General features: G+C 43.0%; 3 protein-coding genes across 5 annotated transcripts; all 3 read right to left on the bottom strand.

Moving 5' to 3' along the window:
• Nucleotides 1-2,097: 2,097 nt before the first annotated feature.
• siva1 (SIVA1, apoptosis-inducing factor) lies at nucleotides 2,098-5,387 on the bottom strand. The gene is made up of 4 exons (XM_076108285.1): nucleotides 5,186-5,387; nucleotides 4,626-4,808; nucleotides 3,383-3,536; nucleotides 2,098-2,342 (listed from the first exon to the last, which is right to left on the bottom strand). Exons 1-4 carry the CDS (start codon nucleotides 5,304-5,306, stop codon nucleotides 2,294-2,296), a joined length of 507 nt encoding a protein of 168 aa, XP_075964400.1. The 5' UTR covers nucleotides 5,307-5,387; the 3' UTR covers nucleotides 2,098-2,293.
• A 486-nt stretch (nucleotides 5,388-5,873) lies between these two features.
• On the bottom strand, nucleotides 5,874-10,199 carry adss1 (adenylosuccinate synthase 1). Its single transcript, XM_076107661.1, has 13 exons — nucleotides 9,829-10,199; nucleotides 8,819-8,921; nucleotides 8,669-8,731; nucleotides 8,521-8,571; nucleotides 8,329-8,395; nucleotides 8,115-8,222; nucleotides 7,942-8,023; nucleotides 7,731-7,857; nucleotides 7,469-7,623; nucleotides 6,789-6,913; nucleotides 6,528-6,625; nucleotides 6,282-6,431; nucleotides 5,874-6,033 (listed from the first exon to the last, which is right to left on the bottom strand). Exons 1-13 carry the CDS (start codon nucleotides 10,015-10,017, stop codon nucleotides 5,981-5,983), a joined length of 1,371 nt encoding a protein of 456 aa, XP_075963776.1. The 5' UTR covers nucleotides 10,018-10,199; the 3' UTR covers nucleotides 5,874-5,980.
• Nucleotides 10,200-10,334: 135 nt separating this feature from the next.
• On the bottom strand, nucleotides 10,335-22,906 carry LOC142967980 (inverted formin-2-like). Of its 3 annotated transcripts, XM_076107659.1 has the most exons (23): nucleotides 22,744-22,902; nucleotides 19,478-19,879; nucleotides 18,765-18,880; nucleotides 18,381-18,540; nucleotides 17,539-17,572; nucleotides 17,128-17,269; nucleotides 16,783-16,915; nucleotides 15,955-16,551; nucleotides 15,629-15,774; nucleotides 15,448-15,509; nucleotides 15,238-15,340; nucleotides 15,035-15,120; nucleotides 14,814-14,914; nucleotides 14,621-14,691; nucleotides 14,426-14,533; nucleotides 14,251-14,321; nucleotides 14,019-14,139; nucleotides 13,767-13,931; nucleotides 13,375-13,477; nucleotides 13,112-13,264; nucleotides 12,013-12,828; nucleotides 11,651-11,704; nucleotides 10,335-10,872 (listed from the first exon to the last, which is right to left on the bottom strand). In XM_076107659.1, exons 2-22 carry the CDS (start codon nucleotides 19,872-19,874, stop codon nucleotides 11,652-11,654), a joined length of 3,738 nt encoding a protein of 1,245 aa, XP_075963774.1. In that variant the 5' UTR covers nucleotides 19,875-19,879; nucleotides 22,744-22,902; the 3' UTR covers nucleotides 10,335-10,872; nucleotide 11,651. The 3 variants fall into 3 exon arrangements, 2 of the variants coding, with proteins under 2 accessions (XP_075963774.1, XP_075963775.1); XR_012959006.1 differs by lacking the exons at nucleotides 10,335-10,872; nucleotides 11,651-11,704; nucleotides 12,013-12,828; ... (11 more) ...; nucleotides 15,629-15,774; nucleotides 15,955-16,551 and having other exon boundaries at nucleotides 17,128-17,262; nucleotides 22,744-22,906; XM_076107660.1 differs by lacking the exons at nucleotides 10,335-10,872; nucleotides 11,651-11,704; nucleotides 12,013-12,828; ... (13 more) ...; nucleotides 16,783-16,915; nucleotides 17,128-17,269 and having other exon boundaries at nucleotides 17,535-17,572; nucleotides 22,744-22,906.
• Nucleotides 22,907-25,681: the final 2,775 nt, after the last annotated feature.

Genomic DNA, 25,681 nt, shown 5'->3' with positions numbered 1-25,681 from the left:
TGTTTATATACCACACATCAATTGCTACAAGTGCATAAATACATATCAACTAGTGCTCTCACACTGGGTTTGCCTTTTTTGGAGTGGCTCGCCCCGACAGCGCCAAGACAGTGTGTCCTTGGTCCACTGTACAGCTGTCACTTACTCACACTCGTTGACGCATATTTATAGCAGCAGCATCACTGGGCTTGACGCTCGCCACACTCAGACCACAGCTGGTCCCCACAAGAATGGGTGAAAGACAAAGCCACGTGCTCCCGCTGGCCGACTGCAGTTGGTCCTGTCTGGAGCGCCGTGGGTGATTATGTGGCCCCCTTCTCCTTGCAGACACCCAGTCCATACATGCACCAGGGAGGAGATGATGAGGATCCGTGCAGGCAGGGAGGGAGGGAGGGAAGGGGGCACACTGTGACCTTTTTCTTCTTCTTCTTCTTCTTTGAATGTCACGGATGGGGATGTGCTGAAAACCTTGACAGCTGCACTTGAAGGTACAGAAACACATCATTATGGAGTCAACAGAGAGCAGCGGGGAGAAGGGGACTACGCATCAGCATCCTTCTCTCTAACAAGATAAAAATGAATATAGTAAATGTTTTGGACAGACAGACGAGTCGTGCCCAAACCACTGTGTTATTTTAGTACAACACAGTAGAGACCTACAGTATATCACCAATGTTATTAGTATTGAGGCAACAGCTGAGGGAATAGTGAATGAATCATGAGATTGTGTTCTTTGCAGACATCCCTCCACTGTCGTGTGTTACATCACTTCCTTTCTTCTAGGTTACTCAGCGTACTAAAGAGAGGTTTGATGCAATGATGCATCACAGGAAATTGGCTCAAACAGCTGGGTAATGAAGTTACTTTTAGACCGGGCTTTGGATACTTTTGGGTCACTTTGACTCATTGCTAACTCAGCTGGTTAAGACAAACTCATTGCTGATTTGATTTTAAATAAAAAGTTAAACTCTCATATTTAAGAAGCAGGAAATTGCAAATATGTTGAGAATTGACTTTACTTAAACCCTTAATTTTGCCAATTGACAAAAAATAGATTTTTGAATTATTACTATTAATTGGCTCAGAACGCTCCCTCTAGCTTCAGAGTTATGGACATGGTTGATTTTCACGAGTCAAGGATTGTTTTATCTTTAATAAAAGCATACAAAATATATATAAATGTAATTAATGTCCACCTCAGACTTCCTTAACGCCGTATCAAGAAATGTGCAGACAACTTGATGCCTTTCCTGCCAGCAGCTGTCTGTTCATTCAGCCGGGATTCAAGCGGTGCCCTCGAACACCAACTGCAGAGCTCCCCAAAGACCGGAGCCACAACTGGCCTGCTGAGCAGGGGATGTGACTCAACAGCTCCGAGGCACATTTGCAATGAGTTCCAGGAAGTGCACTCATCCAAGCCAATATCCCAACACCATCTCACGTGATTGATTTCTATAGAGGCGGTGTTCAGGACTTCTGCCACCAAGAACAATTACTCACAGTGTATAATGCCTGACCCTGAAACCAGTCATCATCAGTGACGAGCCTCAGCCAAGAGAAAGTGATGACTGCGCCGCAAGGTCATGTCCAGGAGGCATAATTGCAGCCAAACGGTCTGCAGCAAAGCCCTGGTTCTGCTCAACCTCTGGGTCTTCTTGTTTCAATAAATATATTTGATAGCAGATCCTCAAGGTCAGTCCAGAGAGGCTGGATTGGAATTGTGTTTTCATTGCCAATACAAAACTTCCATATTTCAGCTACAATGCTGAAAATGTGCTTCTTTAGCATACGGAGACGAATGTGTTCCTCCAGCGAGGACGCAGAGTACGATGCTGAACGTGGCCCAGTCTGAAAGGAACTCTCCTCACAGCACAGACCTTGAACTGTGCTGCCACCTGCTGATGCATCTACAACACATGAAGACAGTTGGCTAACCTTTTAGCTAATTGGCCGATTTCTGTTCAGACAATCCAATTTCGATTCCTGCATTATTCAACAGCCTATTATTCATCTATTACTCTGCCCCTTTAATTCAATCAAAATACATACTGCGACTGTATTAAAGACGCACTGAATGGATGACAACATTCAACTGTATACAAAAGTGTTGAAGTTTATTTCAGTTACTTTAGGAATGCAATACATATATATACACAAACACAAGAAAACATTTAGATTACATAAAAAAAATAAAATAAAAAAAATCACAGGTATAAAATGCAGTCTTAGAAATATCATGCGAGGCAACTATTATGTTGAAGCATAAACTCCTGATGCCTCGGTCGGTCCTCCTTTACGTCGAGCAACTGCAGCACAGTACTTCATCGTATTGCCCGCTGTAACTGTGGAACACAAAAAATATGACATTAAAAGTTAATTTTTTTTTTTTTTTAAATCAAAAATTCACATTTGTCTCATCATTCTACACACTCGTTGTGAGGTCTAGTTTCAGACTTTTATAAAATGAATTTATTAAAAAGGCGTAAGGTGGAAAGGAGGACCCGGATGTTGAACCACCAACTCTGAATAACGGCAGAGCTGCTCTACCACCTGAGAGCAGCTCAAATATGAGCCGCAAAATATGATATGAACCATTTATTTTGCACCAATGGAAAACTTTGGGCCTACATTTTAAGCAATGCCGTTGGATCCTGCTCAGCCAACATGAGTCACTGATATATAAAATGATCTTTAACAGATTGCTACTCTGCTAAAATAGCTCTTGTACCGAGGCCCCCCCCACCAAAAGTTCTAAGAGTTATTTTAAGCATCAAATCTGCAAACTCACCATGTTGGCTTGTAAGGTGGCTGTAAAAGTGCATAGTTCGTTTCTTCAGACTCAAAAGATGAATAAGCAGCTGCTTTCCTTCCTGCCTCCGTTGTCTTAACATTCAGCGAAACTCCTTTCAGAGCTCTGCTCTTACCGACCAAAACTGATTAGAACCCAACAAGGGTCAGGGTTGAGTTGGGTCATGGTTTTGGCCCGTCTACGAGTTATTCAGGCATCTCATTTTTGTCAAATACAATACATTTACAGGACTTTGTCGGTCCAGTGACATTGATGCACACAACCCTTCAGTACTGCAGTCTGAGGAATGTCTTTCACAGGACAGATGAGAAACGGCTGCACCCCACGCCTCATAAACATGTCTTTAAAGCTGAAGTAATTGATTAACCTCGGCGTGAATAGTCTCTGTTTTTAAAGGCTCTTTGAAGCTGGGACAAGAAAACAAACAAACACTGCAGCTGGATTCCAGCGAGGAATGCCCTGAAATGTCTTTAAGGCAAATATTTTCCTGCCTACATAAGACAATGGCGACGTTGCATTTTAATGAACCACAACACAAAAGTCCTTTGGGAAGCTGAGTGAAAAGGAACTTACTCTATGATGGTGCAGACGGAGCAGCAGAGGCTGGAGCAGCAGGAGCACTGACGTGTGCAGGAGGGACAGGCTAGGCGGTCGCATTGGGAGCATGGCGTCCTGGAGCCCTGGCTTTTCTGACACACACAGCAGCATGTGAGAGCCACTGGTGAACCTAGACACCCAACAAACACAAAAGAAAAGTAACCAAAATGAGCATCCAAATCTGTGACAACCCTGACATCTGCTGGTGAAAAGCATGAACTGACTTAACCGTAACCTTTTTGGCCTTCGAGTCAGATAACTTATTTTTTGCCTTCTTGCTCATTTATAAATAAGCTTTGACATCAAATAAAACGTATGTGCTTTGCAGCCCTCATTACAATGACTATTATGCAACAGAAACTTGTAACCCAGTCAAATAACAAAATTAATTTAACTTTGGTGGTGTGGAGAAAGAGTAGAGGCCTTTTCTGCTTGCCTTGCTACTTGATTCGTGTATAATTACTCTCCCTCCATTCTTTTTTACACAGAAAAACAACTGTGGGTTTTGAAGCCTATTACATACATTTAAATTGCTTAAGGAAGGGATCGCCAACAACTTTTCCAATATCAGTATCGTATTAAGATCAATCCCATGTGTTCCATTATGCATTAGTAGACCGTACTGTAAACTCAGGTGTAAGAATATTTGTCCTCTTTGGGATTTCCATTTTGTCAGCAAGTACAACCTTTACTTTACATGGCTGACCATTTCTATAGTTAAAGCTCATGAGGCCCGCTGAATGCACCCTCAGTTTTGGACTTTGTGAGGTCTTGTTAAGGGAGGAGCAGGTTCAGGGAGAGCTTCAGGTGCTCCAAACGATGCACGATCATCGGTTGCATCAGCATGCTTTGGAGGACCAAGCTAGTACTATTGAAGGTTTTTATGTCAGTGACTACCGTCTGCTCCGTCATAAGACTGTGGAACAGGCCCGAGCCCGTCTACCCGATACACGTTCTCTGTGTATAACATGGAGGGAGCAACAACTACATTTCATTGTGCAATCCTGCATTGTACATGACAAGAACAAAATCCTTGAAATAGAGATGAATTGTTGGCCGACTACTGTCTGATTGTTGACACACACGCAAGATCCTGTTATTTGACACATCAGAATAGATCATCTTTCAGTGTTGTCATTGCTGGGTGTGACAGCATATTTTGCTCTAAATACATCTGGAGTGTAGCCATCCCTTCCCCTGCTCGTCAGTTTAGCCTCACCTTGTGCAGCGTTTGCTCGCGTCAGTCTCCCATCGTGTCCGATCAATGTCTGTCCTCTCAGCAGAGACTGGCTGCATGCACGAGTCTCCGCTTGTCCAGTGGGTTCAGTGGACCTCTCCTCTCCGGTCCATAGTGTGCCCATCACAGCCTTGGCACCGCTGAAGAGCAAGTTCTTCGTCTTTGCTGTGAAACAAGGAACCCACGCTTAGGTAAAATGACACGTGACCGCCCAAGAAGCTGACGTTTACGGCACATTAAAGGCAGTCGGACTGTATTGTGGTAGTTCAGAGGCCAGCTGGAAGTAGCGGCCACTAAACCATGACTATCTTATTTAGCAGCCGCTACAACGTTACTCACCGGAATGTGTTTAATGTCAACAGGCCCAACTAATGCGATCACATGACATGAAAAAGCCGAGTCGTTACAGGAACATGAACACATGCACAAAAAGTGGCCACCGTGACTGTTTTATAGTTGTATATAACGTTAGACTCCTGCTACGCAAACAACAAACTCAATGTGCGCAACGACGAAGCTAGCACGAGCTAACAGCCACTCACCGTATATTTCTTGCCTGTATTTGTTCCCAAACACGCCATAATTATTCAGCTCCTGTTGTCCGACGTGTATTTTGTATTGAGAGGAGAAGGTTTCCGGAAAAGGACAAGCTCGTTTCGGCATTTTCTCTGCAAATAACTCCCGACGTGCTACTACTGACTTCCACACTTGTCTGTTGCGGGAAAATTGCAACGGAGACGGCAACGAACCAATCACACACATCCTTTATGGTCACATGAAAGCTACGAGCCAATCCGATAACGATTCTACTGTCACGTGATGTTTTGCTCTCTATCCACACGGTGCTGCCTTCACGGGCGGCCACGAATTTTGTAATTTATCTTTTTCAATCCCAGAAATGAAAAGCTGGAGATCGGTGGAGTAAATGGGCACCAGCATGATTACAACCCAGGACAGACAGTAATTAAAAGTCTGAAAGAATGCGTGCTACTCTTTTCCTCATATTGAAAGTAATGATCTTAAAGCAATGATCAACACTGTCCCAGCTGAGCATGGTTTGACTGGGCTATTGCATCAACTGATCACGTTTTCCATGAATCAATTAATTAACATTTGTGCAGGTTTAATTGGTGATACGACCCATATGACTATAAATAAAATCTAATACATTTTATAGTAAAATAACAAGACTATTTGATTGTAACTAAACAAACATAGCCAACACTGCTCAGCGGTAACATGTTTTGTTTATTAACCAATGAGGAGAAAATCAGTTTAGATGATGCAAAGATGCCACATCCTCTGTGCTCCTGTCAAGCGGAGCTAAAGGTTTCCCTTTAGAACATCTGGATCATGCACTCCCTGGACTTTCCAACGCCAACCCACTTGACTAAAAGAGACAGAGAAACAGAGAGAAAGATTAGAAAAGTTGAAAAAACTGTCGAAGTCATAACAAACCACATTGCTATTTTTGATAAGTGTAACAGTGCCATCTAGAGGATATCATGCAGTTTCTGCATTTCTTCTCTATTTTGATGTGGAGGCCTTCATGGGAAGTTGCTCTATTTTCTATTTGTTTGTGTGCTCTGCAAAGTAAAACTTGAAATATGTAAGTTTGTTATTTTGTGTCAAACGTACTGGGAACTCCAATGTGGTTCTCAATGAAGTGGATGTAGTTTTGTGCCTTGGCTGGGAGGTCGTTCCACTTCCTGGCTGCAGACGTGTCCGTCTTCCAACCGGGGAAGGTCTCGTACTCAACCTCCACTTCGTGCAAAACGTCCATGTTGGCTATTATTGAAAGCAATACATGATTACCAATCTTTAAATGAAAGCAGAATGGGTTGATGATATTTATTCTACATATGGTTTCTTCTGTTAAATTACCTGGGAAATGGGGAATTCTTTTTCCATTGACTTTGTAGGCGACTCCGACTTTAATTTCATCCACCACATCCAGAATGTCAAGTTTTGTCAAAGCGATGCTGTTGGACGGGTAACATGTCATAGGAGAACTGTTTAACGTGTGCCGTTAGTCATTAGTATAATGGGATTTTACGACGGTGCAGAAAAAATTGAAGGCTTCCTTCACTATTGAAATGATCACGAAACACCTGATGATTTGCTTAAACCGTTCCAGCCACTCACCCGGTGAATCCATTAATCATATGAGCATATCTCACGATGACAAGATCCAACCATCCGCAACGCCGCTTCCTTCCTGTGGTTACACCCACCTCATGACCCCTCGTCTGCAGCAGCTCTCCTATTGCCTACGGAAAACAGGGGGCACAACAGCCCTATTTGTTACTTTATTATTCATGAACTTAAACGATGTTAGGCATTTCATAATTCTACAGAAACCTAAAAATGTGCAATCACTACACTAGTTACAAACACAGCTGAGTACAATAAAACACCATATGGACTGGGGGGGATTAAGTTTAGTTTTTTTTTAAGTATGTATTTTCAGCTCCCGTGACAGGTAACATAACCCAGCTCACACAGTAAATATATCCTGAACCCGGACTCTCGCCCTAAATTTATCCCTGTGAACATGTGACCTGTGTAAGAGGTAAAGAGCATTTGAACCCGTGTCTCACAATATTTGACAGCTGCACTCAGCCAGAGAATTTCACCCCCCCCCCTCCACCAGCCCTGCTGCCACATGATCAAATTCAAACTGTACATGTCAAGCTCAATATCAGTGAGTTACATTACATGTCATGTGTCTCTTCTTCAGACAAATACGAAGGCCGTGAAAGCAAGCACATGTGACAAGGTGCCAGTAATCTCACAGATTTCCTTCGGTAACATCAAGGTCTTACGTTGAGTTGTTCTGTGGGGAAGGCTCCGATTCCCACTCTGGTAGTGTAGGCCTTTGATACTCCAAAAACTTCGCCGATATTCAGCGGAGGGATGCCAAGACCAGTGCACGCCCCGCCCACAGTGCAGTTTGATGATGTTACAAAAGGGTACGTGCCTTTAGAGAAAAAATGTATAGGGTTATGTTACTGACTCCCTCCCAGATCAACAAAAAAAACCACACATGCATTTAATAAAAACTACAAATATTGTAAATCAAAATACCAAAGTCAATGTCAAGGAGAGCAGCATTGGCCCCTTCCACCAAAATTTTCTTTGGAGATCCATGAAGAGCTTCATACATGTAATAGACCCCGTCTCTCACCATCGGCCGCAATCTCTCAGAGTATTCCTGCACAAAACAAGGAAAACAAAAACATGATTAGTTAATGTTGGGATTGACCCTAATTCATCACTTTCGTAATAGTCGGTTTACCTTGAGTTTTTTCAATTGGTCCTCAACGTCAACTGTTAAGGCTGGGTACATGGCCTGATACTGGCGGACAAGATTCTTGAATCTGAAAGAAAAGGAAATCGCGAATCATGCCGCAACTGTTCATCGCAGTATTAGTCTTGGCGTTTGGCATATTAATGTTATGTTATCCCTACCTCATAGAGAAGTCCTTAAAGTCACCCAGGAGGTCACATACACGTAGGCCGGTGCGAGCTGCTTTGCTGGAGTATGCGGGTCCAATGCCTTTCTTGGTTGTTCCAATGCTGAAACACAAGCCAAAGAGAGGGATGTAAAACAATGTATGTAATCAAAGTAGATTTGTGCTGACTAGTGTAAAATACTGGCAGGTCTGTCCTCCGCTATCCTTACTTCTTTCCTTCTTGTGCTTGCCTCTCAGTCTCCTGTAAACCATCGACTACCTGGTGGAAATCAAACACTGCGGAGAGACAGCAAACAAAACCTCACACCCTTAAAAATGGATCGATTGATTGATGATTTATTCAGGCTGTACTTATTTGAATAAAGTAAACCACTCTAAGCAATATCATACAATGTACATACCAAGGTGAGCTCTGTCTGAGACAATTAGTCTCTTCTCCCAGCCTTTCAGACCTGGTCAAAGAATAGAAAGGACATCTATGTGAGTATACACTAATCCTAATCTACACTTGTGCATTATGTGTAAAGGGCATTCTTTCTCTTCAAATACCTTTCTTTTCATTTTTATCGCCTTCTTCAAACAGGCCAGGTAGATGTATGACCACTCCATTGCCTACAAGAGCAGAGGAAGAGGAATATGTAACTGCACTAATATTCTTAACCATGCTGTCTCAACACAGCTGAATATTTAAACCATTACCGATGAGGGAGATGCTCTTGGAGTTGATGATTCCACTGGGGAGAAGGTGGAAGTCATACTCCTTGCCGTCCACTACCACCGTGTGTCCTGCATTGTTGCCCCCCTGTAAATCCAAGCAGGGCACATATTGTGATGTGATAGTTCACACTGTCTTGTTTTAATGACGATATTATGATCAAATACGGTATGACGTTAACACCCAAGACCACCCAAAAAAACATCCAGCCACATGCACACGTCTCATATTTTCGAGAGACGGTGATAATTCACTGAGCTTCTCCAGCACCTATTTTAACAGACTTGGCCGGTGCTGGTAGATCCACCACTCTGTCTGGCCTGGCTAAGTCCTGGCCTTCTCACATATCAAGCCTCTCTGAGAATGTGACCTCTCTCTAGCCCAGTGGGTGGGGCTCTCAAGCCTCCAGAACACAGGGTTCTAGACATGTCAGCGGAGAGAGTACAACACAGCAACTGTTGGAAGGTTTCACTGTGTGACTCCGTTGCTGGAGTGACCTCTGATATCTGACCAGAGGGTTATGTGTCCTGCATGAGTGAATAGCAACTGACCTATATGGAGTTTTTATTAATTCAATGCATCTCAAATTCAACATCTTTGTGATCAGCTGAATGAGTCAGGTTTAGAGGTGAATGCAAGAATTAAGAGAATAGTCAGGCTAGCAAATTGTACTTGCCTGTTCCTAAAATGATCAGTAAAGACATTTGGAGTCTGTAAAAATGATTTGATGGCCACAATTCTCCCATTCCATCACTTAAACCCTTAAGTGCAGTTATGAAACCACAGTGCATTCTCAACACGGTTCACTGTAATAGACAAAAAAGCTCTAACAAAAGTGTTTTCACTCTGAGCACCTGTTGCGTTTTAACAGGCTGCACAGTTTGTGCCAGGTTTCATAATTAACTCGGAGAAAAAAAAAAAAGGCATTCAGCAATATTAGCAAGACACGGCCCTGTGAATGCTCGTCTGAAATCACGAATCCAAAAACATCTACCTGACATCTGCAGACAACGTCAGCGTCCGTCGCCAACAAATCGACGACTTTCCCTTTGCCCTCGTCTCCCCATTGCGCGCCGAGCACCACCGCCACTTTGTTCCCAATGTCGTTGCGCGATCGCTTCTGTCCGGTCGCGGCGGGTCGAGTCATGCTTTTGTGGTCTTTCGCAGACCAGGTGAGCGACATGATTGTGGTGGCTTGAGCCTGCCGGTCTCAAGAAGACTAAGCCGTCTCCGAGAGTGGCAATTGCCATATCTGTAACTTCATAGCCGATGATGTCAGAGCCAGACGCACAAGTGCGTAGCTGTGTTCGGGCAACTTGTCTCCAGGGCTGTTGGAGAAACTAGAAAATAGCCTTTACGCAGCACTCACTGGGATGATTGATGTTAGATTCACCACGTCAAAGCCCTTCATAACATATATTGTATGCAGCCTGCATAATAGAGCTTTTCAAATGTACGTTTGCGCCATCTGCGTGAGTTGGTTGATTAAAAACAAACAGCTGAACACTAAATTCACTTTTATTAAAATATTTTTAACATTAAAAGTTACAATCCGTTAAATGCTTTTCTTATATTTCCCTGTTACAGATCATCTGGGTAATATATAAAGAAATAAACCAGTTTTGTTTTGAGTTAATTAAATATCTTCCACGACAGCACTGCATCTTCCATTCTGTTGGTGCTGAAAGGTAAATAGAGACTATAGCAAAAACACATTCACTGCATATTACAACAGTTATACAAAACAAAGCATATTCAACTTTTTTTTTTTTTTTTTGGAATAGTTCTGAATCCAAAACTAATCATATACACAAAAACAACAAATTTACATAAAGTGACATGTTGACATCCATACAGCCTTGGATGTGTTGACTCTTCTTGGTCTTGAAAAACAAATCATTTCAAAAGGAAGACTTCTGCATCCTCTTGAAGGAGTCAATGCTCATTTAGTCTCACAAAATAAACGGCAGTCCTTCTGGTTCTCTCGTGTAAAATTAACATTTTCTTTTTCCTCTTGATTTCCTTTTTCTGGAGTTACCTACGGAAACAAAGACTAAAATGAATAGTTGGTAAAACAAATAAAATAAAATCCAAATAAAATATTCGAATACCTTTAAAGTTTATATATTTACATGGGGATAAAACTATTTGCTCAATAGCAATTCACATTGTGAAATCTATTCACATGATTTTTTGGCTTGCAAGCATGACTAGATCGGCTTTAAAATGTAAAAGTTTTTTTTGTGGTGAAAACATTTTTAATGCATTTACATCACATACAGCATCTTTCATCAAAATCAGATTAAAGCACAGTTTACAGGAAGCACACAAGACTGCATTAGTAGGTTTGAACAGTCCCAGTTGCAGGCTTGGGTAATGGACAAAGAAATATGGAAGGAAAGACACAAAAGTGGTGGCTTTCATGAAATAACTCAGTCCACGATGACGTCACAGTGACTCCACAGACTGCAAGGCTGTTTGAGATCAGAAAACTGATGCGAGGTTACTCAACCACTGATTATTAATTGCTGTACATGTAGGGTTAGTTTTCCCAGGTTTGACGGACATTAAAATTACCGCAAGACACATTTGCGTTTTGGTCAGTGGTGTTAAGCTTTAGGCCGGATAACAGAATTGGAAACATTTTTAAAGAGAGTGCGAGTGTTAAAAGCTGGACAACAGAGACAAATGAAATCCAGAATTCAACCAGTTAGACCAACAAATGACGTGTTACTTGGGACAAAGCGTCGACGGTGATTGAGTTCATTAGGATGATGTTCCTGCTTACAGTTTGCCATCCCATTGATTCGACCTACCTCACTGCAACACACAGCCTTTTTTATGTTTAGTGTGTCCGTTCCCACTGTTACCTTGTGTTTCAGAGAGTCAGAACGAGAACAGAGCATTCAAACAAACTGTCCACAGATTCAAATTCAGTCAATATTAAAATCAGCAAATCACAATGTGCACACTGCATCCATACTCTTAAATAAAATACATCCAGACTCTTAATTAAAATGCATGTTGTCATGCAAAACACTTATGAATATACACTACAATAGCACAGACATAAAATATAAAATGCAGTAAAAAAACAAAACTACTAAGGATTTCCATTTAAGACACAAGCGACTAGCATTCCAAACATGATCTTTATTTAAGTTAATGGTTAGGTTACCTTGAGTACTCTTCTTTTTGTTTTGTTTGAAGATGCTCTTCTGTGTCTTTGGTTCGTGCTCAAGGGATGGAGGCACTGCTTCAGACACTGATGACAGCTCTTCCGATTCCAGTCCATCTGGGACATCGCACCCCTCACTGAGTGTAGTGACGGAGGATTTAACAAGAACGCATTTCCACTCGTCTCGACCCTTTTCTTGTTCAACAGTCTCTGCTAAACGGCTTATTTTATCACTAGTTTGGCCTTTCCCATTTCCCATTAATGTGCTTTCACTGCTCCGTGTCACATTGTCCGTATTAGGTGAAAGACTTTCCTTTATCTGAACATGAACGCTACTGTCCGCTGGCTCCTCAGGCATCAGCTTCTCAGATACCATGCTGGAAGTGCCATCGAACACACCCTCTAGGTCGAAATCTGAGAGGGAAGATGGGCTGAGGACGCTCGTCTCAGTTGAATCCAATGAAAAGCCATTTGTGGGGAGGCATGGCTGATGTTCCGCTTCAACCCGAGGCTCAGGTTGTCTCGTTTCTGGCACTAGAGGCTTCTCTGGGTGTTGCCCCTCCTGCAGCGAAGCAGGTTTTTCAAGAGGTGCCTGCATCGTCGTCGTGGCTGGTTCTCCTGGGAGTGGCTTGGGAGCTAGAGCTGCTCCGTCCTGCACCGCTCTCTGCGGTGCTGGCGGAGTATCTTCTGATGGGCTGATGAAGCCGTTCATTTCTCCTGTGCTGGCCTGCTGGTGACCCTCTGTCTGAGGTTTGGTGGGAGATGAAACGGCGGCTAATTCTCTGGCTTTTTCGTCTGCAGACTTGACACTTGATCCTGAGGGTGAGAAGTAGGTATAGTGTTGATGGTAAGACCATTATTATCTTTGAAACGGATTGATATTTTACAGCGAGCCAAGCTGCATTAAAAGAAAAATGCCCTCTATGCAAACACATGCTAATATAGCTTGTCAAAGCAACTAAGCGATGCAGCTAGCTTAAGGTGGCAGTGGTGTTTATGCACAAATAAAATAGATAAAGCAGCAAAGCTGTGTTGCAGTTAAGTGGCTCAGGAGCGGAGCTAGGAACTGCGGCTGGAGGCCACAGTTTCTTGTCCTTACCAGATGGGCAGGTATCCCTACGCTTTGCACTAGAAGGGAGGCTTTCCGAATCGCACCTTGGCCTGGTCTTCCTGAGGCTGAAACCTTTCCGGATATCCGCCAAGAGGTGGTCGACGATGCAGTCGTCGTCCTGTGGAATAAAGCCTTTCTTGACTGGTAACGGAGAGGTAAAAAGAGGGGTTAAAACACACGCCATTCAAATTAAATCTTGGGTAGGAATTTCTAGGGCACAGTAAACAAAAGGAGGGCTTTTCACAACTTACTTATTTTTCCATTCTCTCCCTTCTGTCTCTTGGACTCTTCCTCTGCCAGCTGCCTCTTCCTCTTCTCAGCCTTGGCTGCCAGCTCTCTTCTAGTTATGTTTTCCTATTATCATAAAAGTAAAGATGTCACAGGCAAGTACAAAATGTACGTGCCGATTTGTTTTTGTATCATTTCAGAAGAGATATAGCAACATCTTCCTGTTTTTCCACAGTACATAATAATACCCATGTTCAATTGAAAATACACATTCACAAATGGCACAGCATGCACGTTGTTCTGAAGTTGTACGTTTAAAACTACACAACATAAAGACAGTTATGATACGACTTTCCCTGCGATTGTGCATTCATAGTATTTTATACACCAACGTAAACAAAGTATCCTCCCCGACCTTGAGTGCCTTGAGGAAAAATCCTCGGAAAGTCCTGATGGTTCCGAAGAGTTCCTCAAGCGACAGCTGATTGACATCTTCACACAAGTAAACTGCCAGCTCACTCTTCTTCTCCTCTACTGCAGTCAGCCTTTCACCTAAAGCCTGACATGCCACCAGACTTTCCTGCAGCAGAGACAATGGAGGGATTTGGAGTATTGAGTTATCACACATTGGCTCCATTTGTAGGCAAAGCAGAGACCATCGCGTTACCTCAAGAACTTTTTCATATTGCTCCTTCACGTCTTCGACAGAGCCGGAGACCTTCTTGGCCGCCTCATTCAGTCGTTTTAGTAAGGCACTGGTTTCTGACTGAAGAGAGTCCACATTAACTCTGAGGACAAAGTGTAAAACAATTTCTTATAAGATTGCTTCTCTGTGGATTTGTAACTATTTAAAAAAAATGAAACACATGAGCAAAAGTAGATGTGAAAGGTTTCTATACCCCGCTGCTTTTTCACAGATCTCTATATCATCTGGCAGCGCCAACAGCTCTGGGTGGCTCGCGTCTGCTTCCTTTGCAAAACAAGTCACGCAGTGGGTAGTTAAGTAATTAATCAGGTTCATAACAGAGAGAGGGAAAAAAAAAAGTTATGGCTGCTGTGAGCCACTTTGTGTACCTCCAGGATGTGATGAAGCAGCGTGATGCGGCTCTTGTTGGCCTTGGTCTCTGTGAGCTTGAGCAGAGAGCTGATCTTGAACCCCTCGGCGTTCCCTGTGTGACTTCCCTAGAAGTAGACCGGTGATTAAAAATGCAAGCTCTGTCTAAATGTCAGCTTAAAGTAAAATATACATGAGATAGAAGAGGTTCTTACATAGTTGAGAAAATTCCCAACGTTAAGGATGAGCCTGCAGAAAATGGGCATGAGCGTGCTCGTCCTGAGAGCTGAGAGATTTGTTACATGGCGTTAATTTGATTATTATTTTTTTTATATACATACATACATCTTGGGAAAGAATGACAACTGCGTGCATACGAATATAGCTGAAAGCCTAGGGTTTCCTTACACTGGCAGGCCTCCTCCACCAGCTTGACTTTAGGTTTGAGCATATCCAACACTGATGAAGTCTCCTCGCACAGCAACATGCAGTCAATCCTCAACTGATAACTGGAGAAACAAGCCAGAAAGCAAAGTAAATAAGAAGGCCAGTATGAGCGTATAAAATACGCAGCAAGCACATAAACAGTGAAAAACAGAATTGGAGTAAAAAAAAAATAAAAATATTACCATGGCACAGTGAGAAGGGAGGTGTAGAAGCGGTCAACATTTGCCAACTTTTCTTTCTCTCCTTGGAAGGACTTCAAATTTTCAATCTACGTGAAAGCACCAGACAGTGACTCAGACATTCGCCATTTCAAAGTGTGCCCTTAATGGTAGATACATGGGCAAAGAAAACTAAGGTAAGGATGGAGAATAGTTAGAGTACAAACCTCGTGCTTCTCTGGTAGGAGCTTAATGAGCTGCTTTAGCACCTCTACGTCCAACCTAGTACGGTCCCCAGTCTGAATCATGGCCACAAAGTCCTCATTTTTGCTGGAAAGAGAAAAATGGGGAAAACAAAACAAAAAAAAAAAAAAACACTTGAATGGAAAAAAAAAAACATATATAAAAAGAAAAATCAAATAATGTGCGACTCTTACCATTTGAACTGCTTTAGGAATATGTTCAAATTCAAGTTTTTCTTTGGATCAATGAATGTTATCTATAGAATAAAAAGAGACGTTAAGAGAGGCATACTGATGACTCAGCTTTGATAATCAGATGCGTTTGTTCCGAGTACTACAGCGCTGAGGAGCAGCATCGAGTGTTGACCAAACACACCTCTTTAGGCTCCTTCTTGACAGGAGCAGCTGCCCCCTTGTCTTTGTCCTCGGTCACCGGGAAACTGAACAGCTGCTCGATGCTGCTGTAGTCCGGCTCCCGAGGAGGAGGCTCTGTCTGAACCGAGGACCACATGGAGTGACCATCTGTGTGAGCGCAGGAAGAGAGGAACCCGTCAGGAACTCATGTGGCTCCATTTTGTGTCAACATCCTGCAGCCGGGCAGGATGTTGACACAAAATGACTCAGCCAGGGTTTACTGCCGTTATACATCAATCACAGATTGCAGTTGTGAAGTTGCAGTTAAAGAATGATTAATCCACTCACCAGTAACAGTGCGGAGTTTCTGCCAGTTGAGCTTTTTCATCCTCAGGGTGGGGCATCGGCTTGCCTTTGTGGGTGCAGCGCACCCGAGAGCCTGGCTACTCTGAGCCCCTATCATGCCTGGGAGAGGAGGAGGTGGAGCTGGCATGCCAGGTAAGGGAGGTGGTGGCGGTGGTCCACCACCCATCCCCGCTAGGGGCGGCGGGGGTGGTGGGGGTGGCATGCCTGGACCGCCGAATAGTGGTGGTGGTGGTGGTATTCCGGGCAAGGGGGGAGGTGGTGGTGGTCCACCAAACCCTCCAGGTAGCGGAGGTGGTGGAGGCGGAGGTGGGCACTGGTTAGAAGGTTGGAGCAGGAGCCCCATCATACCAGGGGGTAGAGGAGGAGGAGGAGGAGGAGGAGGTGGAGGGGAGGCACACAGTGGCTTCTGAGAGGATGTGGTGCTTTGGTCCGACTTCTCTTCATCCTGATGATGCAGATCGGTCTGCATGGCCCTATCCACTCTCACAAGCTGCCTGTCCACTTCATGATGACCTACACAGCTCTTGCCTTTGGAGGACATCAGCCGCTGCATGATATTCTCACAGGACTCCATCTGAGCTGAAGCACAAATCCAAACAAACACATCAACCCCATTTGACACTCCTCTCACTAAAACAAAAGCTTTCAGCCATCCTGTCAACAGCTGCCTCCATTTCATTGCGACGATCGTTTTTCCTGGATAATCACGCCCCTTCACACATGAATCACAGAGGAGGCTTTTAGCTACCCATTAGCTTCTCCGGAGACTTGACCTAAAGTGAATGTATTGCTGCCTCAGTGCTGACTCACAGTCCTGGGCCAGCAGTGTGGCTCTGTTAGTGATGGCCTCCAGAGCCAGCCAGATATCAGAGCGGCCCGGCTCCAGCACCAACAACGTCTGCAGGATGGACAGCAGCTGGAGAGAGGCTGGAGAGCTGCTCACCTGCACACAAATATGCACACATTAAGTGGGTTTGTCACGTTTGCATACCCAAGTCTAATAAGCCAGCACCACAACAACTTAAAACTGTTAATCTAATCAGAGAGACGACAAGAGGACTTTTCTTTACTGGAACAAAACATTCCATCTCCCATTCATTGGACTATCTTAGTTCTTACAGGTTGATGATGACGCCAAACAGTCAGCTCTCACACCTTGTTAAAGAGTGTAGTGAAAACCTCCAGGTGATCACTCATGTCAATGCCTCCATAGACCCGCAGCAGCTCCTCCTCATCTTCAGCCATTGCCTCTTCAAAAGTTTCACACTGAATAATCAAGTCTTCATCCTCCTGCTCCCTGCACACAACACTCATACAGATGACTGGTGAAGGACACTTCATCACATTTAAAAAGGACAATTTTGAATAAGCAATGACAAGGGCCTCAAATGACTGCCTATTTAAGCACACAAACTGCAACATCGCATCCCAAAAGCACAATTTTACACTGAATGATTATGGACTTTAAAATTACCTCTAAATTTGAACTTATTTTGTCACATAAAATCTGCTTTGGAGACTTGGAGACTGACAAAATCAAATGAGAACAACAGAAAGAAGGCTCACCTTAACTTTGGTAGAATATCAAGTAACTGGAGCCCTGCAAGACAACGACACAATCCATCCATGAGCATCACAACGCTCAGTCATCAGAATTTTAAGAATGTCTATCTCCAGAATGTGTCACTGACCTATTCACAGTGGCATGTGTTAGTTTTGGGGAAATTGGCAGGAAGTCACAGGTGAGCAATCACACAAGAGGAGTGGCCATACAAATGGCTGATTGGTTAAAGGTGGTGGGTGGCATTTTAATGTTTTTGATATAGCTGCTGCATCTATGACACATTTGTCAAACTATCTTGACCGTGGTGATCTTCAGGCAGATGTAGCTCAGTGCTTACACCTCTTAAAAGCTCCTGGTTTCAGTCCAAGGTTAACTCTGTTTTTGTCCAGTATATGCTGGGACAAAAAAGAGTAATCCACTACAGAAAAACGGATGGAGGGATGGATGGATAGGGCGTTTCACTCATAATATATCATTAAAAATCACATTAGGTCAGTGTGATTTAATCAGTGTAAGAGTGATGACATGTTCTCTAAACTGAAATCGTTGATAGTCACTGTTATTGGTGTAAAATGCATGAACACACAATGCTTTATACACTTGAGGTTTGCTCGGTTCTCAGGCGTTTTGTAAGTGAGAATGAGGCCATTGAACCTATTCTTAGACAGCGCCGGTGACAGACATATTTGTAACAGAGCTCCTGCTGATGGCCCGCTTTCCCCTCTGCATTCACATTCAGCCCAGAGAGGAGACACTGTTGCAGTTCACCACCGCATGACCTTACTCATGATGGGACTCTGGACTCCCAATTAATTGTTAAGTAGCAGCTGAATGGAGAACCTACCGATAAACTGCTTTCTCATCTTATCTCTCTGCCTGAGGTCATCTCTACCGAAGATGAGGGCGTTGACGACACTGAGGAGTGTCACCATGTAAGGGACGTTATCTGTGGCCTGCAGCTCATTCATGATCACACTGAAGCGATACTGCTGCATCTTCACTCCCTGAAGGGGAAATCAAAAGTCAGTGTAAGTCATCAACATCATTGAGGAACAGTGTGAATCCACGGGATTATAATGCCTGTGCATGCAACACACCACTAGAGGGCATCGGTAAGGTACTTCATTAATTAACTTCGTCGTTTAGAGTGCAGTATCAATCCCACAACAGCTTCACTTTTTCGAAAAAAATAAAGAAAGTTAAAAGTATGACTTCTACATCTTCTTGCCTTGTAGTGGTCCAGGGCATCCAGTGCCAGCCGATGTCCGTCTGCAGAGAACACGCTGAGGGCAGCGAGTAGCTCAAACACCTGCTTCTTCACCATGGTGTTGGAAGTGTCCAAAGCTGCGGAGCATCGTGATCACACACATCAGTACAGGTCGGGCTCTCATAGTTTCCATCAGTTTCTCTTAAAGCAAAAACCCCCTCTATCTCTGCTCATCCTCCCTTGTGTGCGGACTCGAGCAAAATGCTGTATTTAACAATGCCTCTTGAACTTTGCCCTCTGATGATGTTGTGTTGTACTGCAGATAAACATGTGTTTGTGTGCGTGTGTGTGTGTGTGTCTGAAGGTGGGGAAATCCAATATTGAGAACTCACTGTGAAACTACATTTTTAGGAATGTCCTGAAGCAACCCTTACTGAATCATGCTGAGTACAAGGCCGGGAAATTCAGCTCAGCACAGTGGGTCACGTAGAGTTATGACCTATTTAATTCCAACTTTTACATGACATATACAAAAAAAACATTCAGGTCCTTAAACATGGCTTTCTTTGGAATAAACAGGTTGTTTTAAAGATCTTGACCAAATTACCCAGTATATATTTTCTGAAGCACCTAAGCCACCATTTTCAATGTGTAGGCTACTTTGAGACATAATCAAATGAACACTAAATGGAAAGATGAGTGCATTTTTTCCCAAAATAAAGGGTATGGTCAACCTTGGGAGAGCTTCCGAATGTATCCCTCGTTCTCTATAATGAAGTGGATCCCTGCAGAGGAGTTCATGACTGCCCTGACGCAGTTGACACAGGTGAGCTGCAGAAGGGCATCGGCAATGCGAGAGCATCCCCGCCCCGAAAGCCGGTCCAGGGCCTCCAGGAGGAGATCCAGCCCACTCAGCTCCAGGAACTGGACCATCCATGTCTGGTCGCTGGCCTCCAGGCGACGCTTCAGCCCCGAGTAGTTGACCACAGTGGGAATTTGCAGCAGTCTGATGCACAGCTCTGGGTCAGCACTCTCCAGGTTGGCCTCCAGCTGGGTATCCGAGTCCTGCGAGGAGCCGAGGCGACCCCTGACAGCCGCCCACTTCTTTTTCCCATCTGACTTCCCTGACATGTTGGCTGTGGAGGACAGAAGGGAAAACGATCACAGTTTTTTTTTTTTTTTTCAATGTGTGCAGATGACAAGAGACAATTTTCAGCTATAATTTTTCAGAAAAAAATTCAGCTTGTTTTTGGGCTGCGGATGCCGTCTGTTTGCAACGATATCGGAGGATTTTGTCCAACAGTGTTGTCATTGCTATCCAGACAGGCAGAAGCAGGCCAAAATAAGGCCTTCTCAGAAAGGAAAGCAGAATAGGAAATGATAACTCCGCACTTTTGTGGGTGATTAAAAGATATGTCAGCAGTCCAGTCACCAGCAGCTCTGCCAAACATTCCTATCTAATCCTGTTTAAAAAAAAGGGAAGCGACTGGTTGGCAGTTTGTCAAAACTCCCAGGCACACTTGTGACAAGCTAAAACATAGAGACAACTGTTCAGGAGTAACATTTTTACAAACATCACCAACATAATGTGACATTGACATGAATGCACTCATTGATCACCACAAGTGCCCTTTTTCTGGTATAACCTCAGAGCACAGTCCCGTCTTTTACCAGCCTGCCTCACCCACGAGCTTGTATAAACGATCCACTGCAGTGCATGTTACAAGTACAGACACGTTCCCACAATCTGATCAAATTTACAAGTGAAAGAGCTCGGGCGAAAAATGGGAAAAAACTTTCTCCAAAAGTCTAAACTTACTTTCTCTCAGTGTTGCTGGAGTTGTTATATTAGGTGGTCCAGAATAAAAGAACAAGTGTGAGTGGTCCTTCTGTCTCCTGCTGTTGATTTCGCACAGTAAAAAGGTTATTCATAGAGACAATCTGGAAGGAATTATAGCTTTTACAAGTCTTCTATTTTACCATCTAGACAATATGAGGCCCTACTCTGGAATCCTGCTTTTTTGACGCTTCATTTTGATTCTACGTGTTTTAGGAGATCAGTAAACTTAACACAGCTAAAAAATAAATTTGGGATTTCTCTCTTTTCAAAAGGTAATTCGCAGAAGTAACGACTTGTGAGAAATCGGACAAATTGGATTTCTATTCACTCGGCATAATCAAGGTAAAATTAGTCTCTTTCTCTTTTCTCACATATTCTGGCACTTGTCAGCTCTGACTGCAGCGTTTTAGTCCTGCTGCCAGTGTGAGAGTGTTACCGTGGCAGCAAGCCAGACAGACAATGGCGTTTCACAACAACAAGCCTTCTCAATACTCTTCAAAGGGCTGTGTTCAGTGGACACAAAATGGATGGATGGCTCCCTGCCCCCTTTCAGGCTAATAGAAGTTATAGCCAGAACACCAGTTAAACACTTTCTGATTCTCGAGTACATTTGGCGTTCATGTTCAGTGTGAGGAACAAAAGCTGACGACGAGATGAACACTTGTGAAATGGACTCACGTCCTGCAAAGCGATAGCTACAACGAAGACAGTTCAAAAGGAAATGGTGTGTGTGGATAAACAGGACTCGGGCAGCACGGCTGAACTTTTCATAAGGAAGGAAAGGACTTTCCCAGGACAGGAATCTTGGCTCGAGATAAACACGCGGGTGTGACAGTTCTTCTTTGGAAACTTGTCTCAATTAAATTTTATGTGCAAACATCTGGGTGAATTGGCAAGCAGTGTCACAGATCAACTGTGATGGAAAAAAACATTTTTCTGCACTCGTCAAATACCAAGGAAATTTGATTCACCGACCTTGTCTGCCAAGGTCTCCCACATGCACCACTAATAGCAGGCTGATTCACTGCTCACCGAACAAACCTACTCATCTGTCCTCTGGTTACGCCGCCCACACACAGCAGCCCACTGCTAGTGTACAGCATCAACACTTCAGGACACGCAGGAACATCTCCACTGATTTTTTTTTCTTCCTATTAGACAGTTTGCTTGCATAATTCATTTTTTTTCTACAAATGTTCTGTGGAAGTCAGTAATTATACATGAGTAATAACAATAATAGCTTCAGAGGGAATAAACATCATAGGCCAGTTGAAACGTGTATCTCTCGCTGTATTTTGTTTCCTTCCACTGAGATACCAGATGGGAAATAAACGATGGGGATACATATTATATGTTATATTTTACCTTTTGACATGATGGATTTCATGGTACAGCTAACACACATATGTTGCTTGGAGATTACATAATCTTAGATAATTATTCAAGCTTCAACAATGCTGTAATTTCTATTACAATATTCCCAGAGTGACTATTACAACATAGAACATCTGGTAGTCATTCAACTGATATCCTAACCTCTCTTCCACTCTCTGCTATTTGAGGGAGTGACCGAAATGTCTGCAAAGACCACAAGCACATTGTGGAGTTGAAACGTTTTAGTTGTTTAGTTTCCTGTATGCCCAGACTCTCTGCAGAATTCCTTCAGCAATTGCCAGATTGATTTAAACATCTGCACATTGACAAATGCATTGACAGAGACAGTCCATTATGGTCCAACACATAGCCTCAAAAACTGGAATTCTCAGTTCAAGTGGATTTTGACAACACAGTTTTTTCTTCACCGCCGTCTTCCTCCTTCTGTCCGAGGAAAGGAGGTTAAGAGGAGACAGACGATTGCCACCTCCAGCATGGATCAAACATATTGTCATACCAGAATGCAATTGCCAGTTTGCCAATCTGCATTATTGGTCCTTTATGATAAAAAAAAAACCGGACCTTAGTAGCAACATTAACGGTGCAACATCATTACTTTGCGCTGCGATTTATTCCCCACAGAAGGGGCATAACGGGACTAGTAACTGACACCAGAAAACAAACCCAAACCGTTATGATTACTGTCACCACTAACTGTTACATGTCACATCGCAATGCCTTGTTGCATCGTTGTAGATCACCTATAATCTGACTATGACACCTTACCTGCTTTTATTCCATCAATATGAAGACACTTGAAGAACCGCGTCCTCTGATGTGCTTTCAAATCAGGGACAAAACAATAAGCATGGAGCCCTGGAAATGTCGGCACTGTGGGTCAAAGTGAAACCCTGTGTGGAGTGCGGATGGCACCGTTTTCAAAACGTTACGGTCCCTGAGCTTTTATTTACTTGTGGGAGGCGGACATCAACAGCGCAACTAAATTTACTAGCTACATTACTCCGCTTTGACATCCGGTCGAAACCATCAGAGTAAAACATGTGCGTAACGTTAGAGTGGCTGCGTTACGGATATATTAAACGCTTCACGCAGTTCTAGGCTCAAGATTGGATTTGGCCCTTAAAATGTAGCTATAATAATAATTATTCCAAGAGACTGTGGTTACAAAAAAAATGTTAACGTTAGTATGGTTAGCTACTTCAGCAGTAAACTAATCACAGACAATCTTAAATTAAATACAAACAAACAACAAGTTATTATAAATGGAGTAACGTTACCTGCAGAAAGAGCTCCAACCAAGCTATTTGGATATCAAGCTAATATGTCAGTTAACTTGGTCACAACTTACAAAACTGAAACAATGTCAGTTCTGCAACTGCTATGTAAGTGATGGGTTAACGTTACTAACGGTTAGAGCATTCAACTGCAAATAACGGCTGGAGGAATTACCTAAATCAAAGTCGTTTTTTTGTTTGTTGCATATTCACACTCAAATAGGTTTCCATGGACAGTGTTTTATTTTGGAGGCAGAATTGCCTAATTTCCGGCCTTGGTGTTGCCTGCCGTTTTCTGGCTTGAAGCTGATTGCGATGCGGAATGCAGCCAGTGGGTTGCAGGCCTCCTCCCATACTCCCCATCCCATCAGCTGGATTTGACTTCAGGCGGACAGTCGCTGCGAGAGGAAAATGAACCTGAGTTAATCCAAGCCAGTCAACAAATGTTGACAGTACAAGATGCCTGTCGCAGTAACAAAGCAGCATCATTCTGAATTAATACTGTTTATTGCAGAGACAATGTCCGAGCCTCAGGGTGTTTGAGTCGGACTGCCCTGAAGAGCCTTTTCACAACATGCTCCAACATTCTTTACTTTTTAACTTAATCCAAAATGATCCTTTGAATTATTTAAATCAGAATTCAGGATCCAGACATAGAGACACCCAGACGGAGGCCACATCTTTCCTCTATGATTTGTTTACATGGCTCCAGGGGTTTAGAAATGTCAAAATCTCCCACAAAGTTTGGATCCACTACTTGATAGAAATGGGATATGAGAGGACATGAGCTATAGCTTGTAGCATATTCAGTGCATGGAGATAACAATTCAGCAATTTCTTAATCATCTTGGACTTGGGAGTCAAAATGTGCTTTAATGAACAAAAGGTTCCTGTGACTAAAAACACTGGAATAACAAGAAGTTTGCAAAAGCAATAACTGCCTTGAATGTGTTTGCATGTCTCCTTAAGGAGAGTAAAGTTGGGATGAACAGAAATAGTGTTGTTATTGTTTTTTTAAAATTATTATTCGGTGTTTTGAGTGTCTCTTGTCACTGTTTTTATGCATATAATTCTGAAAAGACATCTTCAACAGAATCTTTCATTCCGTATCTGAATTGAACAACCTTCACTGTCAGAGGGACAATACTGACTTTGGATCTGGATATTTTGTTGAGAATTCATGATCATTCCCCCTGTGACTCGAGGCAATTGAGCTTGCAAGAGTTTCACTGCCTCAGAGAAAAGTATCTATGTGGTAAACGTATTGTTACGCTGCCTTAGGTCCCCTGAGCCAAAAGTGCCGGCACCATAACATGTTTTTGTTTATCCAGAAGAAAATGTGGCTTCTAGCATGGAGAGCACTGAGAAATCAGCAGCATGGGTACTTCAATTACAACATCAAATAATATGCAGGATTGCTGATCAGCAGGATCAGCCTGCCACAGGGAAACAATGACCACTCCTTGTTTGAATGGAACAACAAAAGCTATTGAGCTAATCGTATAGGCCTACTCATCAAAGAACAGGATCATGAAACCCATTGGGAAACAAGCTCCCAAAAGTCAACATAATTTTCATGTATTGTTGTGTATACAGGCCTACACATTAGAGTGATTTTGATTTTCAGCCATGATTCAAGGCACAAACTAACTCTTAACCCACTAGTCCTGCAGTCAAACCTTTTACCATGAGGACCTCTATAAAGGTGTGTCCGTGATTATAGGATTTAGTTCTACTGTGTTTGTACAAGGTTTCCCGTAACAGTGTCATTAAAAATTATCAATAGGAGGCAGTAACACAGCTCTTCTGGATTAATATCATGAGAGACGGCAATGTTTTTGAACAACCTGTTGTAACATGTTTAAACATGTGGCTTTTTCATAACCTTTAATTTATTTGTATTTTAGATAAAGAGAGCTGTTGGACATGTTCCTGACACTGCATCACTGTGGTGTGTGATCCATAGTGCCAACAGTGGCTGTGTTATCACTAAACCACACAACAACAGTCCCATATCTGGAAAACAAAAACAATTCCTCTTTTAGAAGTTTCATTAGGGTTATTAAAAGAAAATTAATTATGTATAAAATACTATCAATTTTGTCCCAAGGACCCTCATGCAAGATACCAGATGTTGATGTGCTTTTTGGGTAGTGAGTGTGATAGCAGTGGTGGAAAAAGATGCAACAGCTGCTTCTTTCAATTTTTTTCTTTTTCAAATCAAAGTATTATTAGTATTTAACTTAGCATTCCTCCACTTACTGGTGATCCGCTGGTGGCTATCAAACACCCATCAAGAGTCAAGAGCACATGGATCCCAGTTTGGACACCACATTAGCCGACAACCTGAGGCTGTCCCAGAAAAGCCATAATCATAGCTCATATAGCTACAACTAAAAATGAATAAATGAAATGGTCTAAACAGCAGA

The sequence above is a fragment of the Anarhichas minor genome, unplaced genomic scaffold (assembly GCF_050575085.1).
Source record: "Anarhichas minor isolate MPS153535 unplaced genomic scaffold, ASM5057508v1 ptg000040l, whole genome shotgun sequence".
Lineage (NCBI taxonomy): Eukaryota > Metazoa > Chordata > Actinopteri > Perciformes > Anarhichadidae > Anarhichas > Anarhichas minor.
Note: the sequence above shows the minus strand (reverse complement) of the source record. Positions and strands in the feature narration are given on the sequence as shown.